This window comes from Pristis pectinata, chromosome 25 (assembly GCF_009764475.1).
Source record: "Pristis pectinata isolate sPriPec2 chromosome 25, sPriPec2.1.pri, whole genome shotgun sequence".
Classification (NCBI taxonomy): domain Eukaryota; kingdom Metazoa; phylum Chordata; class Chondrichthyes; order Rhinopristiformes; family Pristidae; genus Pristis; species Pristis pectinata.
In genome coordinates, this window is record NC_067429.1 from 13,648,225 (window position 1) to 13,665,376 (window position 17,152).

At 37.5% G+C, this 17,152-nt stretch overlaps 1 protein-coding gene across 6 annotated transcripts in view; it reads right to left on the minus strand.

The window, feature by feature from the left end:
- Nucleotides 1-259: 259 nt before the first annotated feature.
- Nucleotides 260-17,152, minus strand: part of LOC127583067 (breast cancer type 1 susceptibility protein homolog) — a 70,763-nt gene continuing 53,870 nt past the window's right edge. For all 6 annotated transcript variants that reach the window (XM_052038795.1, XM_052038800.1, XM_052038798.1 and 3 more), the window contains 3 exons: nucleotides 4,918-4,991; nucleotides 3,723-3,783; nucleotides 260-2,984 (listed from right to left, as the gene is read on the minus strand). In XM_052038795.1, the coding sequence (XP_051894755.1) occupies nucleotides 2,872-2,984; nucleotides 3,723-3,783; nucleotides 4,918-4,991 (248 nt within the window). In that variant the 3' untranslated portion in view covers nucleotides 260-2,871. The remainder of the gene's footprint in view (nucleotides 2,985-3,722; nucleotides 3,784-4,917; nucleotides 4,992-17,152) is intronic.

Below are 17,152 nucleotides of genomic sequence, written 5' to 3' on the forward strand. Positions count from 1 at the left end.
AAAACAAAAATGTAATAAACTTCTTTACATCTGAAACACTGAAACTAGCCAGCAAGATAGTACTTTACCAATTTTGTTTTTTGGAAATCAAAATAGCAGAAAATCTTAGAAATACTCTGCAGATTAGGTAATATTTGTGTAGAACAAAAGGAGTCTTAATGCTTCAGGTTAATGATCTTGCATCATTGCATTATTGTACTACTGTTATTGAAATGCACACCAGATGTTCATTTAAGTATGCTTTATTTTTAAAGAAAAAGTAGACAGTTTAATAATTTGCACCTTGGGTCACAATCTCATTTTTAATTACATAGCTGCCCCATTCATTTATTTCAAGCAGCTTCTTTCCCACAAGATACACATCTAGAACTGAAAGAAATAGGCAGATAAACAAGTTCAATTTATCTTGCTTGTATGACTTACCTGCAGTTAATTACAGTCTTTTAGCAACAAAACTATAATTGAGTGACTTTACCATGTAAAGTTTTGCAGTATTCAATCAAATTAGTTTGATCCAAATTTATAAAAGGCAGCTCAGTTAGAATGATATCTTTTTGTTTTAATTATCACTGTCGAATGCATTAAAATTTTACAAAGTTTTATAAAGATATTTTACATTTCAGTACAATTGTTATATCATGCACAAAGTGCACCATTATCTTATTTTTCGCACTATACTGGAAATGCACCCAGTGGGTAACCAGTGTCATGGACCAGAATGTTGTGATAGAGACCTGCCTTAGATCTTTGATATACCACCAGCATTCCCAAATTCAGACATATTTCAAAAGGAGGGATTCAGAACTCGGGGACTTTTCAAAGGAAAACACAGCAGCAAATATTGGTAAATAGTTCTTCAGACATTCCTCGAGTTGCATCTTTAAAAACCCAGCTGTTTCTTTGCAGAACTTACTTTGTGGACAGAGGTCAATAAAGCAAGGTGATGCATTTCAATCCACACAAAATCAACAGGAGAAATTCTGGTATTTAATCAATTGCAAACATTCTGAAAACGAATGTGTTTGAAGTTAAACAGACTTTGGAACCAGGGCTATGAACTTCAGCAGATCCATTAGGAAGAAAAAAGTCAAGTTTTTGCATAGTAAATCAACAACTTTTTCTTTTGTTTATAGTCTAAGAATTTATATTCTTCTCCCAACACATCTTCAGTGAATTTTTGACAGTATAAATTAGTCACTGAAGCCTTCAAATGAAAAATTCAATACAGCCCATGGAAGATTTCTGCTGAAGGCAGACAGCAGTTTAAACCAGAGCAAGGGGATCGACTAGATGTAGGCTTTTTTGTAGTTCTGTCAATTTTGTCACCTGTTTAATTACAATGGGTACAGATTGTCACAATGCAATTAGTGAGATTTTGCTGTGGCACAAAAACTCATTACACTAGAATTTAAAAATCAAACTGTTGCCAAATTATTTCAATTACAGAATAGACAAGTCCAAACTTTTCATTTAGACTTTTGCCATAGTCAAACACTTGACTTTAAATTGCTGACAAATGACTAAACAAAATGTAATGGCCCAAGGTCAAAAGCCAAGAGCCAATTGATTGGTAATTAGAGTACAATTAACCATGGAATAAAGCAGAGTTACAAATTTGGAATACAGAAATCATTGAGATCACAGAACACAAAGATTAGTCAGCAGATTAACCAAAGTGAATGTTAGGTTGTAGATCAAATTAGAACAATGTGGAGCCAAAGAAATCTATTACAGGAATGTATCGCATACAGATCCTATTACAACCAACATGAATTTAGATTGGCTATTCCTCCACCATATCAGCAACCTTAACTTCATGTACAAATCAGTTCTTAACTAACTTTGGCACGGCAAGTTTATATTAATAACATGTTCTGCAAAAAGAAACAACTTAGCAAAAAGGGATGGAAATATACCATAATAGCTGCCATTTGTACCAATGAGCTGCAGTACACCAGGGAAGCAAGTGAGATTGTAAATGATTAATAGTTTTCATTGTTTTAACTGGAATTGGGAAAACAAGTAATCTTGCATGTTAAATTTGATGTAGTCTTAAATATATCATTTTGGTGAAGTTAATTATGCATTCAGAACTGTAAGGCTGCATCAAGAAAAAAAAGGTTGATAGATTGAGATCCAAGGAGGAGATTAAAATCAAAACACAGTTTTTAACAGGCCAATAGGAAGACTTCTGGTGAAAAAGATCAGTGAGCATCACTCCTTCCACCTTTTTGGTCAGGGCATGTCAGGGGCAGTAATAGCAGAGCAAATGCACAGATACACAATGGTACAGTAATTGCAGGGTTTCTGGAAGGAAAGAATTCTACAGCTACAGTGCAAATCATAGAAAGCTGGGAAGTACGACAGACTAAATTTATGCTTAAATACAAAGATAAAATACACAATCTTCATTCATACTGGTCAGTAAAACTGTAACTGATAAAAAATACCTGTGCAATTGATTACATACTTTACAGAGTGTAGCTTTTCTTGTGTTTATAAGGGCAATGCACAATATTTTCCTCCATTTCCAAAGCTGAATTTTATCACTATAATGTGCACTAATAGTTGAAGCTTAAATTCTGAACCTGTCATACAACACAAATTTTGTTTTAAAACAATCAAAACGTTTATGACTCAACATCTAGCACTGAATAAGGTGTTAACACTAAGCATTTGCAATTGAACCCAAAGACAATTAAAATGTAACCTTTTGCAATGCATTAATGATCAGAATTTTGCTCTATTTTAATAGAGCTCTGAATCAGTTATTTACATTATACCCAAATAACAAATGTATCTATTTACATTATATACAAATTCAATTTAAATAACAAATACATCCTCAGAATATCCAGGTTGTGCTGACTTTCAGTCCGGAAGGCAGATCTGATAAGCTTTCAGTTGATGGCGTTCATAGCAAGCAATACTATCCAAGATCCATTCCCGGGAAACCACAGTACTATTGTATTGTCTTTCTATTGCTGTAACAAACATACTTATTGTCAATTTTTTTTAAACATTAGGAATTAAATCTTCAACTATTAAATCAAAATAAACATTACTCTTCAGAACAGTAATCAATGAATTGATTTGAGTAGACAGAAATCATGAAAAGCTAAGAGACCGAGCCTTCCTAACCTATATTAAGCTAACCACCATGTCTCCCCATCAAGGAAAGCAGGGTCGCACATGTTTGTAGAAGCTAGTTTAGTTCAGTCCAATGGAATTCAATCTCCAACACCATATTAATAATCAAAGCTAACTATCAGGGTATTCTTTTTTCCCCCCCAAGTATGACAATTTCTAAAATGAAGTACCTAGTTACTTGCAAGACCCCAATTAGATTAGTAAAGTTATAGCAAGCAATTCAATGCAAACAATTTTTGAATTGGGTTGAATAAATGAATCAAGGATTACTTTCTATTCACCCACAAAATTTTCATGTCTCTTAACTGCAAAGCACAAACACACTTCTTGGGCCTACAAGATATCAAATCCGGAAGTGTCTGAAACTATTATATAGATACTGCAGAGAAATCAGAGCATTAGATATTTTTATCTGCAATACTTGCATTTAGTCATTACAGGGAGAGATGTGTTCCAATTAATGGATATCTATCAAATCTTAAACACAGTTTGCTTTAATAGTTTAATGCAAAAAAGCATATCCAGTGCTATAAAGATAGAAGTAACTTTTATATTTAACTCTAGAAACTTACCTCTGTAGTCTGTGTTTATTGGATTAGCATCAGGCTGCACGACCACCACTTCAGTACAGTTCTAGCACACAGAATGCATATGGGATAGAAAGAGATAACGCAATGGTTACAGAAGTCATTACCGAAACCACCCTCATTCATTTGTAAGAGTAATAAAGTAACTATTTAAGGAAAATTTCTTGAATATAATGCAGTATCATTGTGGAACACAAGATATTTGAATTTTGTTGAGAAGGAATTGGTCTTTGGCTGCATGTGTGAACATCAGCTGCTGATTGTATTCAACACACATTTGATTCCATAGACTTTAATGGTGTTGAATGTGCAGGAGTACAAATGGCAGCTAATACTCTGACAAGCACTTAATGCCATGACGAAAGATAAATTTCTCACCTTTTTGTATCAATAAATTCCTCTTTATATTTTGTGCATATCAGGGACATTTGCAGCATGTTTAAATTAAAGTGCTATTGATCATTGTAAAATAAAATAAAAATGCAATAATCCGCAATCTGACCATTCAGAAATCCTAATGGTTCAGTACCTGGCAGTTGAAGCAAGGTTTTTCATGCTCCCCTGAAACTTACTGAGTTCAATGAAGAATTTATTATAATATTGGGTGACATTGTTTAAAAACAAAACTAATTGGAAGTGTGTCGGGGAACTAACATGAAATAACATCCACCAGTCTGAAAAGTCCACCAGTCATCCACCAAGGTCTCAACTGTGCTGGGTTATTGGGAGTTTTATTATATAGAGTTCACACCCAACCTGTGTACAAATAGAAATTTATTTAAATATAAAACAAGATACAAAATCAACTTGTGGCAACCCACTGATTTGCCCCACTAAGTTTCATCTGTGAATGTTTGTGGACTGCTCATAGGATTTGTTACATTAGCATGCCCAGAAATATAATGGAAGTCATCCTCAGACGCATGGGAGTACCCAAGGAGAGGTTAGTGCTGCCTAACAACTTCCAAGGGTTGAATAGGAATTCTTCACTAATGGTAACATTTAGTTGAAAAAGCTTATCCAAATCTTCAAGTCTGAATAGCAGGTGGGGAAAGTGGCAAATGTCTTAGGGAGAAATATTAATATAACATTTAATAACAGAGTTTCAGTTCCTTTCTATTAACAAATCTAATTTTCTCATTTTATAAGTATTATGAGTGAAGCATTTTCTTATACTTACAGGGCTATAGGTGAATAAATAAGGTTCCTTAATTATTGAGGCACCACATAGTTCTATCATCCATTCCAGCTGATCTGTAAGATAAAGCAATATCCACTCGGTAATACCTATGTTTCAGTAATATCAGGACCAGACTTTAATTTGAACTGTGCTGCAAGTTAATTTGTTCAATTCCCAACCTCAGCTGTGCACAAAATAATTGTGGAATAAATTTTATGCATAGAGTATGTGATTTTATGCAGGCATCGGACATTACCATTAATCTTCAACACCATGGAGCACAACCATCCATGGTTTATTTAAAAAAACGGAATATCTTCTAATTTTGCAAAAAGTCTGGCTTGAACTGCAATGCACAGAATTACCAGCACTTTATTTTTCTTAAAGATTACCTCTCACACTGGGCATTCTTAGAATGTTGTGTGGACGCATTCTCCAATTTTCCTTTTAATTTTGATGAGAATAAGTGGTTGTCTACCTGAAACTTTACTCACCACATTAAAGACTTTGCACTGGGAATCAAAAAATAGAAAATTATCCTTTATATCCATAGGAAAATAGAGTAGATTAATACATTGAAGATGGTATAATTTGCCATAATTCAAAAATAACAGCAAAATAAAGAGTTGAAGGTGGTTCTTCAGATAATCTGTTGAGCTTGTGCTTTCTCATTAAACCTAATTTCAATTCCCTATATCCTTTTCAAATACTTATCAGCTTACTTTTAAATGGGCTTGATCCTGCTAGTTAATGCAAATAGTCTCACACAGGACTACTGGGCCACGTGGAGTCAAGCAATGGAGCTCAGTCTTGCTGAGATTCCCCAGCCTTACACTGGGGGAAGAGAAAAATATTATCACTCAGATCTTACGGTAAGTTTAAACCTGGAATAGGACCAATGCTTTTCAATGCGTATTGTAGGGTTATAGATAAGGAGGTAAAAGGAGAAGGTAGGTAAGCTTGGTTTAAAAATTATCTTGCATTACGTTTGTTTTTACTGTATTTAACTATATCTAAAAATATAATGTGAATTATTTACTTCAATGTTAATAGTTGTTGACATGCCTCTGAAGAGGAATTTAAACTATTAGAAATCCACCTTAGCCAAGGGAAGGCTTTCATAGCTGTCAGAATTTTAGGGCCATTCCTCCTCAACACACCATTGGAGTACTGACTTTCTGCCAAGAGCCAGGGCAATAAGGTCTAGTCTATGCAACTACTGGATTGTCCACAAATGTCTGGTCCATTGATGCCCTTCAGAGAAGTGAGTGCGCCAGCCTTACCGGGTCTGATCTATACGTGACTACAATGTGATTGGTTCTTAACTGCCTCCTCAGTCCAGGGGCAACTGGGGATGGCAAAGTCCACGGCCCAGGAATTTAAAACTTCCACCTTCATTCCTCATGGTAATTCATGCCAGTTATCAATTTGCAAATAACTGTAAAAGTTAAAATTGGTTGCCAATCTCAAAACTCATAACTAAGAAACTCCATTTTATAAACTTTGTGTTTAAATTGGTAAAGTTGTTTCCTTTAAAAAAAGGATTTTGAATCAAAACTTATTCACAAAATATCCTGTTGAACCTTCATTACACCCATTTAACGTTTAGCTCAAAAAAATATTATTTAGCTTAAAGAGATTGTAGTTCATCAACAATGGAAGTCACATGAATGGTAGAGAAATAGGGAGCTATGTGGGAGGGAAGGGTTAGCTAGATCTTGGAGCAGGATAAAATGTCGGCACAACATTGTGGGCTGAAGGGCCTGTAATGTGCTGTAGTGTTCTATGTTCTAAATGACATGGGAAGAGATTCTTGCTAGCATAAACGTGGAAGATGACTCTCCAGGTATACATAACATTCAAAGGGGCAACATTTAATCTTAATTTTCTTCCCCAAAAGGATATATACAGCTTTGGTAAAGCCGATATTACCTCACCCCAATTCCCCTCAAACTGACTGACTTGTTAGACCAATGCAGGCCACTGAAGGGTTAATTGTATTGGTGGGCCTGGTGCTACATGGGTCAGGTCGCTGGCTTTCCTCCCCTGAAGGGTACTGGTGTATAAATATGTATACTGTAAAATAAAAAAGCATTTTTACAAATATTTCAGAAAAATTATCACCTGAGCTTTGGTCATATAAAAAGTGAGTTTGGAGAATTAATTATGGAAAATAAGGAGATGGCAGATAAATTAAATAGGTATTTTTACAGTCTTTGCTATAGAGGATACAAGCAGCTGCAAACTGGTGAATTGGATGGAAGAACTCAGGAAAATTACAATCATCAGGGAAGTGGTACTGAGCAAGCTGTTGGAGCTGTGGGCTCACAAATCCAGGATCTTGAGAAATAGCAGTAAGACAGTTATGAACTGGTATAAATTCTCCAAAAATCCCCTCGATTCTGGGAATGTTCCATTAGATTGGAAAACGACAAATGCAAATCCTTTGTTCAAAAAGACAGAAAGCAGGACAATGAGCAGAACATCTGTCAAAAGGAAAATGTTAGAAACCGCTAAAGATTTTGTAGCAGGGTGTTTAGAAATATTCAAGATAATCAGGCAAAGTCAACATGGTTTTATGAAACTAGTAAAGTGCTGTGGATAAAAGAGAATTGGGTTTCACAAAGACATTTAACAGGAATCCACATCAAATACTACAGAATAGCTGATGGTGTAAAGGTAACAATGGCATGAATAGAAGATCCACAAAACATGAAATGAACAGTAGGTTTAAGTGTTTCTTTTCCAGTTGGTACATTATATTAAATGGTGTGTCACAAGGATCAGCGCTGGGGCCTTAACATTTTAAAAGTTTATATAAATGACTTGGATGAAGGCACCAATGTTTGCTCTAATCGCTAATGGGGTAAAGATAGGTTCAAAAGCAGGCTGCACAGACAAAGAAGCCACAAAGGCATATAAAAAGATTAAGTGAGTAAAGATCTGGCAAATGGATTATAATGTGGGAAAATGTGAAACTGTCCATTTGGCAGGAAAACAACAAAAAAAAATCAGCACATTTTCTAAATAGAGAGATTGTGGAGTGCTGAGATGCAAAGGGATCTGGCAAATGCTAATAAAAAAGCACAGTGATTGTCATAGATTATTGAATTCAAAAGAAGGGAAGTTATGCTTCAGTTCCATCAGGCACTGGTAAGAATACACTTGGAGTACTATACTGGTCTCCTTATTTAAGGAAGAATGTAAATGCATTAGAAGCAGTTCAGAAGTTGTACTAGGCCGATACATGGAATGGACAGGTCGCCTATTTAGGCTGGACTCTCTAGGCTTGCATCCACTAAAGTTTAAGATAAACACAGAAGATCCTGAGGGGTCTTGGCAGGTGGATTTGGAGAGGATATTTCCTCCTTTAGAAGAGATTAGAAATAGCAGTCGTCGTTTAAATTTAAGAGATCACCAACTCAAGAGGTGAAACAATTTTTCCCCCTGCAGACAGTCACAAATCTCAGGAATTCTCTTCCTCAAAAGAATGAAGCAGAATCTTTGAATATTCTTAAAGCAGTGGTGGCAAGAGGTGAAGGATTACTGGAAGTAGGCAAGAATGTGGAGCTGAGGTTACAACATTGAATAGCAGAGTAGGAGGGGCTGTGTCCCGTTCCTGTTCTCAATTCATGGTGAACCAGACAGGGTTTTACAACAATCCAGTAGTTTTGTGGTCATAACTGATGACTACTTTATATATACACATATAATTTTACATCATTAACCAAATTAAATTCCACAACTCCAGTGATAGGATTTGAACTCATTCTAATGAAATGTCAGTGACCCAAAGTGTTAACTGTTTCTTTCTTCACAGATGCTGCCTGACCTGCTAAATATTTCCTGCATTTTTCTGTTTTTCCCCCCAAGATTTTCAGCATCTAATTGCTTACCTTTTGAACACATCTCTAGATTGTTAATCTACTAATTTAGTTTCTATGCCAACACCAGAAAAGAGGGACTAAAGTTGGATTTTTAGAGGAATTCAAACAACAAAATCAGTCTGTAAAATCCTGTAGAAATTCTTCTTCAGGAAAAACACCGCAGGAGAAAAAAAAACAGTAATTGTCTTTGCAACTGTTCATCATCATCATCTGAGAAACAAGGATCTTTCGAGTAGATAATTCATCCCCTGTAGCACGTGCTAAATGTGGAATGCATTAACATATGCATGTTGAACTTCATTGCTTAAATTCTGCTCCACTGAAGTCTAAAACTTTCAAAAGTGGAGCCCCATGTATCTATGTTGCAATATTTTGCATTTAATGCATAGAACAAGCAAATTTCAACCTTAAACTTAAAAAGCTAAACCAATATTAAACTGAATCAATACTACATTGCTAGCTGTGCTGAAAATATAACAGAAAACAAATTAATCATTACATCCTGTAGCTTCCCCATGTATTAATGATCCTTTAATTCTACTTTCACTCTTGCATGTGTTTAAGACAACACCTAAACAGCTTCAGATTAACATTCACTTGTGTGTGGTCTCCACATAATGTTATGTTCTTTCATGGAGTGGGGGGAGAAAAAAAACCACATTCAAGACATATGGAAGATAGGTTAGAGGAATACCCAAGAGATCTGTCTGTCTATGCATGGCATGCTCTTGAAATCTCAACAGAACAAGGCAAAAGACCCATAACCTCTAACTGTGATGGCACAGTAGTCACTGCACCCCATCCAAACAAATAACTCAAATACTCCAAAGCTTGCTCTGCAAGATTAACCTATACTTTAGTAATAAGCACATAGCACATTGTGCTCTTAAATTCCCATTTACAAGACTAGGATTAGAGACTTTTTAAATACAGTAAAAAATATTGCAGAGGAACGGTGGTCTTCATAACAGAGGAAAGGTAGCATTCCTAGGGCTACTTCCTATAAATCATCATTGAGATATACTTACAAAACCAATAATTACTTTGGAAGGGAGCCAATACAAAAAAATATTCTACCCAGGAAACTTACCTACTAAACAATGCTATTTTCTTTACAATTACTCTCTTTAAAAACTGTAAAAGATGTTATGAAATTGATAGAGAAAACCTTCAGAGATATTTCTGCAATCTTTTGTATCTGGCAAGATGAGGCTCCAATAAAGAACAACCAAAGAAAACTTAAATGAAGTGCATAAAAATATATTAGCTCATGATCAAGTCCTTACATCAATGAAAGTATTAATTTAACATTCTATTAATACTTTATCAAAAGTTTCAGAACTCATTTGAAGAAATACATAACCTGATAATACACAAATCAACTGTAAATTATGGTACCATTCATTAACTCTGCTGTGTGCAGCAGCAACATGGACTGTGCCAGAATTCGCATTGTTTCAATGGCAAGTATATCCATCATTTACTATCAATGCTCCCTTATTATCAAATCTGTCCAATAGAGACAAGATGAAAGTTTAAGATAAGCTGAGCCCACTGGCAGCGCACGGTATTTAATGATGTAACTGCTAACAGAGTGGAGATTTGTCGGAAAGCTTAGCATATCACAGCTTGTATAGTGGACTTAGAGTATGTGCTGGTGGGGTGGGGAAGTGGTTTTGCAATAAATGGGAAACAAAAAGGGAAAAGTCACTTTGCTCTCAGGTTGAAGGTAATATTAAAAACCTAGGACCAGTTGTAATTTAGGTTATGTTCTGCAATCAGATAACCAGAAGAAAAAGCTCATTCATTCCCACCACTGAGGATATCAGACCTGGATAGTCATTGGGGAAACTAAGCAAATCATTTTCCATTATCAGACACCCAATGATTTCATCATAACTTTGACTAATAATTCTGTAAATAAACCAAAAAGTAAAGCTCTCCAAGTCCTCTCTTGGCAAAATAGCTTAATTCATAACTTCCATGATAGTGAACAGCTCCAATGACCCATACCCTCCAAGAGCTGGAATCCTCAGTTGTAAAGTCTAAAATTACCATTCCATTTCAATTCGATACTGACACAGGGACTGCAAATGGAAAAAAAATACAATTGTTTGCTTGTGAGCTGATCAAAGTTATCTTCATACATTTTATTCCTGCTAGACTTACCATTGATGTCAAAGATTGCTCTTAATTAGCATTTAACATGTATGGAATTCAGTCCAGGGAATTGTGACAATGCAACAAAATGACAAATGAGGACATCAAGAGGGCAAAAATGAAGTCCTTAGAGTGTTTGATCACAATTCCTTAAAAGGCAGAGAAGGTGGATTAAAAGGCATATGGGATGCTTTTTTTAAAAATTAGCTGTAGAATATAAAAACAGGAATATATTAAACTAAATCTGTAAACAATACTAAGTTGACCACAGTTTGAGTATGTCATATATTATAAGCAAAGATGCACTTGCATTTGAGAGGGTACATGGGCCATTAAAAAAGATGTTTTAGAACTGCAAAACTGCAGTAAAGATGATAGGTTGGATAAAATGGGCTTGCTTTAATTGGAACAGTTGTGACCAAGGGAAGACTTGAATTGTGTGTATAACATTATGAGAGGCTCATGTAATGTGTCCTCCTTTAATCTACATAAGAACATACTTTAAATAGGGGCAGGAGTAGGCCATCTGGCCCATTGAGCTTGCTTCGCCATTCAGTAAGGTCATGGCTGATCTTGCTGTGGACTCAGCTCCATCTACCTGCCTTTTCCCCATAACCCTTAATTCCCCAACTATGCAAAAATCTATCTAACTGTTTTAAATATATTTAATGAGGTAGCCTCTGTTTCCTTGGGCAGAGAATTCCACAGATTCACTTCACGCTGCGAAAAGCAGTTTCTCATCTCCTTCCTAAGTCTACTCCCCCAAATCTTGAGGCTATGTCTCCTAATTCTAGTCTCACCTGCCAGTGAAAACAACTTTCCTGCCTCTATCTTATCTATCCCTTTCATAAATAAAATAAAGGCAGGTTCATGTATATCAGTAAAAGTGTCAGAAACTAGGGAACATGATTTTAAAGTAATTGGTGGGAGGATTAGAAGGGAGCTGAGGAAAGTAGTCTTTTCAGCTGGTGGGATCTGGAACTCACTGCTTGAAAGGGTGGATGAAATCCTCAGCACAGTTAGAACACAGAACAGTACAGCACAGGAACAGGCCCTTCAGCCCACGATGTTGTGCCAAACTAATCAAATGCCTAACTAAACTCATCCCTTCTACCCACTATGTCCATTTATCTCCATTCTCTGCACATTCAAGAGCCTCTTGAAAGCCTCTATCGTATTTGCCTCCACCACCACCCCTGACAGTGCATTCCAGGCATGCACCACTGAGTAAAAAAAACAGGGAAGGGGGTGATGGAAATCATTCTTTAACTTTTAGTCTTTGGCATTTAATACTTAAGCAAGAGTTCCAAAATCAAAACAGATGGACTGGTTACTTCCTTCTTTGCCGGCTGCCAGATTTGGCAGCGTGCAAACCAGCTGCTGAGACTGTCTGCATAACAGCAACAGAGCAACAAAATCCTAGCAGTAATTCGCCATTGTAAAGTGCCTCAGGACTTATCCTGAGGACATCAGAAGTACCCACAAAGTTCTGACTCTCCTCCCCCTGATTCACCAAACAAGCTTGAAAGGAGCACAAATACCAACTTTGTGTTAATTGGCTCATCTACACCAAGTAATTAATGTCAAATTTTACATGGGAAAGACATTGGTGAATTGTGCAGTTTTCTTCATGGTATTATACGTAATGCTTCATTTAAAGGACAAGTCCTATATCTACTATGATTTCTATTTCACATTTTGGCTGTTTCAATTTCTGCAGCAGTGAATAATGACCTAGGTATCACTGTGGAATTTGTGCTGTTTGAAAGCAGAGCAACCTTGCCATGCTTCGACTTCGGCACTTAATTTGGTGATATCATTTCACTTGAGAATGCAAGTAGAAAAGTAAAACTATTGGCTTGGAAATGATTTTGTTTGGGTCAGCTGTGTAGCACTGGTGAATTTATTTTATAGTGACATTCCAGAGTGCTTAGAGGTAATTGTAGTTCCCATGGTTGCAGCTGGAATTTAGTGATGATAAGGCCAGATGCACAACTGTTTTGATTTATTTTTAAACTGCTTTTAGCTATCATGAAAGTAGTTTAATAAGGTAGATGAACGTCTTTATTTAAACAAGTGGCAAACTACTCATGGCTGAATTTTTATATATATACACACACACACAATCAGGAAAAATTGCATCTTATTTTTCTCTTCTCCACTACAACACTGACATGGCAGCTTTTTAAAAAAAAATCTGGCAATCAGCACCATTTTTGAAGTAAATAGGTGGAAAGGCAATGCGTTTCCACACCTCTGCCAAGGTGTGAGGCTGCCACAATGGGGTGGACAGCACAGGAACACTTCCTTTAATTCCACTCTCCTTCCCTCACCATGAAGTAGGTCTCCTCTGCTGTTTCTAGCACAGTGCAGGTCACAAACACACACAGAGGATAATCACAAGCTGAAGCCAGTGTCCCTCCCACTGCAGTATGCTGCATAATTACAAGGGCTCTATGACCACGGACAAAAATCAGACATACAGCCAACTTTGAGTACTTTTTAATCCTTTCTTCTCTAATTTCCAATCCTCCAACTCCCCCAGGCAAACATAGGGTTGAGCCCAATTCATCCTCCCCACCAGGTTTTTAAAAACACTTCAGAATCGCTAGCAACTGCAGAAGGTAACAAGTTCAAGTCATGATCTGAAAATATGAATGGAAAAAATCTAAATTGATATCCCAATGCATGACTGAGAGTGTGCTACATCGTCAGAAGTGATGACTTGCAAATAAAATGTTAAACTGGGACTACAAGTATATAAAAGATGTAAAAGATCCTTTCATATTTTGAAAGGCAAGGTACAGGAGCTATTCCCAGTAACTACATTTCACCAATATCCTGAGGTCATGAAAGATGATTCATAAATACTTTCTTTCCAGTGGGAAAAATGAGTTGTAGTCTTAACTTTAAAGCCAGGCAGTTTATAAGTTAATTAAGAACATTGATTTGCACAAGGGGTGGCAGAAATCAGGAACACTCTTTCAAAAAAGCTAGTTAAAGTTTTGCTTTGAAGGCTGTAACAGACTGCACAATGGCAGAAGAACTGAAAATTTTAAAGGTAATGCAGTTGGGGGGGGGGGGGGGGGGGAGAATATCAACCATTATTTAATCCAATGGCCAAATAGGGTCTGAATAGTCTACACCCACTCTGAATTAGTGATAATCCAGATGTACAGACCTTCAGAAATATCAAACTTTGGCAAAATGTACGAAAACAAAAGATATATTAAAATATTAGCTTCCCAGAACCTTAGGCAGATACAAGATCATACTTGTATGTGGTATTTGTGGGAAATCCAGTTGAGTCTCTGGTCACTGGTGACCTACAGGAAGTTTATAGTGGGAGACTTAGCTATAATAATGCCACTGAATGTTAAGGGTAGTTCTGATTCTTTCCTGCTGGAGATGGTCAGTGTACGGCATTTGTCACTTATTTTTTTCATGCCCAAATGCAGTCCAAGTCTTACCACATGTAAGCATGTCCTGCTTCATTTGCTGAGGAATTGTGAATGAGATTGAACATTGTCCAATCATCAGCGAAATCCCCACTTCTGACCTTATCATGGAAGGATGATATCAAGATCATGCCTTGATCTATCCTTGCACAAAGGAAAATAGTTGTGGTTGTAGGAGGTCATTCATCCTTGTACAAGGTAGGACTCCAACCACTGGAGAGTTTTCCTTTTAATACCCATTGTCTTCAGTTTTACCACCATGCCTGATGCCACATTTTGACAAGGAAAGTCACTTTCACATCTCCTCCGAAACTCAGCTCTTTGGTCCATGTACGGGCCAAGGCTGTGTGGCCCTGGCAAAATGCAAACTAGGCATCAGTGAGCAGGTTGATGATGAAGTGCTGTTTGATTAATATTCAACAACAGCTTCTATTACTTTGCTAATAAATGAGAGTATTAATTAATATCCCATTTTTCTGAACAGGAAATACCTGGGGAATTTTCCACATTTTTGGGTATGCCTGTGTTGCAACTGCACTGGAACAACGTAGCTTGAGGCACAGCAAGTTCTGAGCATGGGTCTTCAATGCTATAAGCTGGGTTGTTGTCCGGTCCCATAATCTTTGCTATATCTAATGCTCTCAGCCATTTGTTGACATCACGTGGAGTGAACAGAATTGTCTGGAGACTGACTTCTATGATCGTGGGGCTCTCAGGGAGGAGTCCGAGATGGATAATTTATTCTGCCCATTTGGCTGAACATAGTTGCAAGTGTTTTAGGCTTTTCCTCAGCACTCACACGCTGGGCCCCACCACTGTTCAGGATGGGGACGTTCTTGAAGCCTGCTTCCGTTAGCTGTTCCCCACCATTCACAAACACATATGCAGAGCTCTGATCTGCTAGTTATGAGATCACTTAGTTCTGTCTATCACATGCTGGGGAGCACATATGTCACCCCAAACTGCAGTTCACTAAGCTACTCGCTCTTTTTTTTGAAGAAAGGTATGCCTGGTGCTGCTCCCAGCATGCCCTTCTGAATTCCACATTGAATCAGGATTAATTTCAAGGTTGGACAGTAATGTTAAGAGTGAGGAAAAGCTGGGCAATGAGGTTACAAATTGTAGTAATGTACATTTCCGCTCTTACTATTGGTCCGGACTGCCTCATGGATGACCAGTTCTGAGCTACTAGAGCTATTCTGTGTATAATCCACTTACCACGATTGTAGTGCTGCCAAACAAGATGGAGGGTGTCCTTGGTGTAAATATAGGACATTGTCTCCACAAGGATTAGGCCACAGATAGACTGGAAAGTCAGGTAGGTTTATCCGTAGTGTTGGTTGATTCACGACCTGCTGCAGCCAAGTTCTTCAGAACTCGGTCAGCTCAGTCTTTGGTGGTGTTCCCAAGCCACGCCTGGTGATGGTTATCAAAGCCCTCCTCCAGAGTATATCCTGTGGCCTTGCTACTGTTTTTTCCAAGATTCATCAAGCTGAGGGAGGATAGCAGTGGTAATCAGGTGGTGGTTTTCCTTGCCCACATTTGACCTGATGTCATGAAACTTCATGGGGACTGGAGTCAATGTTGAGGACTCCATGAGCTACTCCCTCCTACTTGTATACAAATATGCCACCACCTCCAATTAGTTGGTCCTGCTGGTAGGACACGATACACCCAGGGATTGTGGCTGAGTCTGGCACATTGTTTACAAAGGACGATTCCATGAGTATGACTACCATAGACTGTTGCTTGGTTAGTCTGTGGGACTGCAATCCAATTTAGATATGAGCTCCAAGCATTTTGAGGAGGACTTTACAAGGTTAATTGGGCAAGAAACAATTTTGCCATGCCTGAATTCTGTGCCTAGGCCAAGACCAGCTTGCCGGTTTTATTCCTTCTCTACCTGAACACCAGGGTGATAGTACAAATTAATGGGTTGCTAGCCCACTTCTGAGGGAACCTAAAAGTCAACTACATGGGTCTGAAATCACCTAAAGGGCAATGTGGGCAAGAGTGGCAGATTTCCTCCCCTTTAGAACATTAGCAAACCCGTTTTCACAACCAATTTTTCCAAGGTCATTGTCACTAAGACAAGTTGGTGGCCCAACACCCCTCCAAAATTCAGATAATTAACATTTTAAATTCCACAGCTGTCATGCTGGGAATTGACTCTGGCCTCCTCATTGTTAGTTCAGGTCTATGGATTACTAACCTGGCAACAGCCACTGCATGACCACTTTATCTACTATATGTGGGAAAATGCGACGTCATCTACTTCAGTGCACAAAACAGATGAGCAGAGTATTTCAAAAGGCAAGAAATTGGGAAATGTTGATGTCCAAGGGGACCTGGGTGTTCTTGCACACAAGTCACTGAAAGCTAATATACAGGCACAGAAAAAAATTTATAAGGCAAATGGTATGTTGGCCTTTATTACAAGAGGATTTATATAAAGAAGTAATGACGTCTTATTTCAATTCTATGGGGCGTGGTGTAATTTTAGTCTCCTTTCCTAACAAAGGATATACTTGCCCTGGAGGGTGTGCAACAAAAATTCATCATACTGATTCCTGGGATATTGCTGTACAAGGAGAGACTATGCAGGCCAAAGCTTTTTTTTTAAGAAGAACGAGGGGTGATCAGATTGAAATTTACAAAATGTTTACATGCTCAATAGGGTAGATACAGGAAGATTGTTTCCCGGGGCTGAGCAGTCTAGAACTGGGGGGT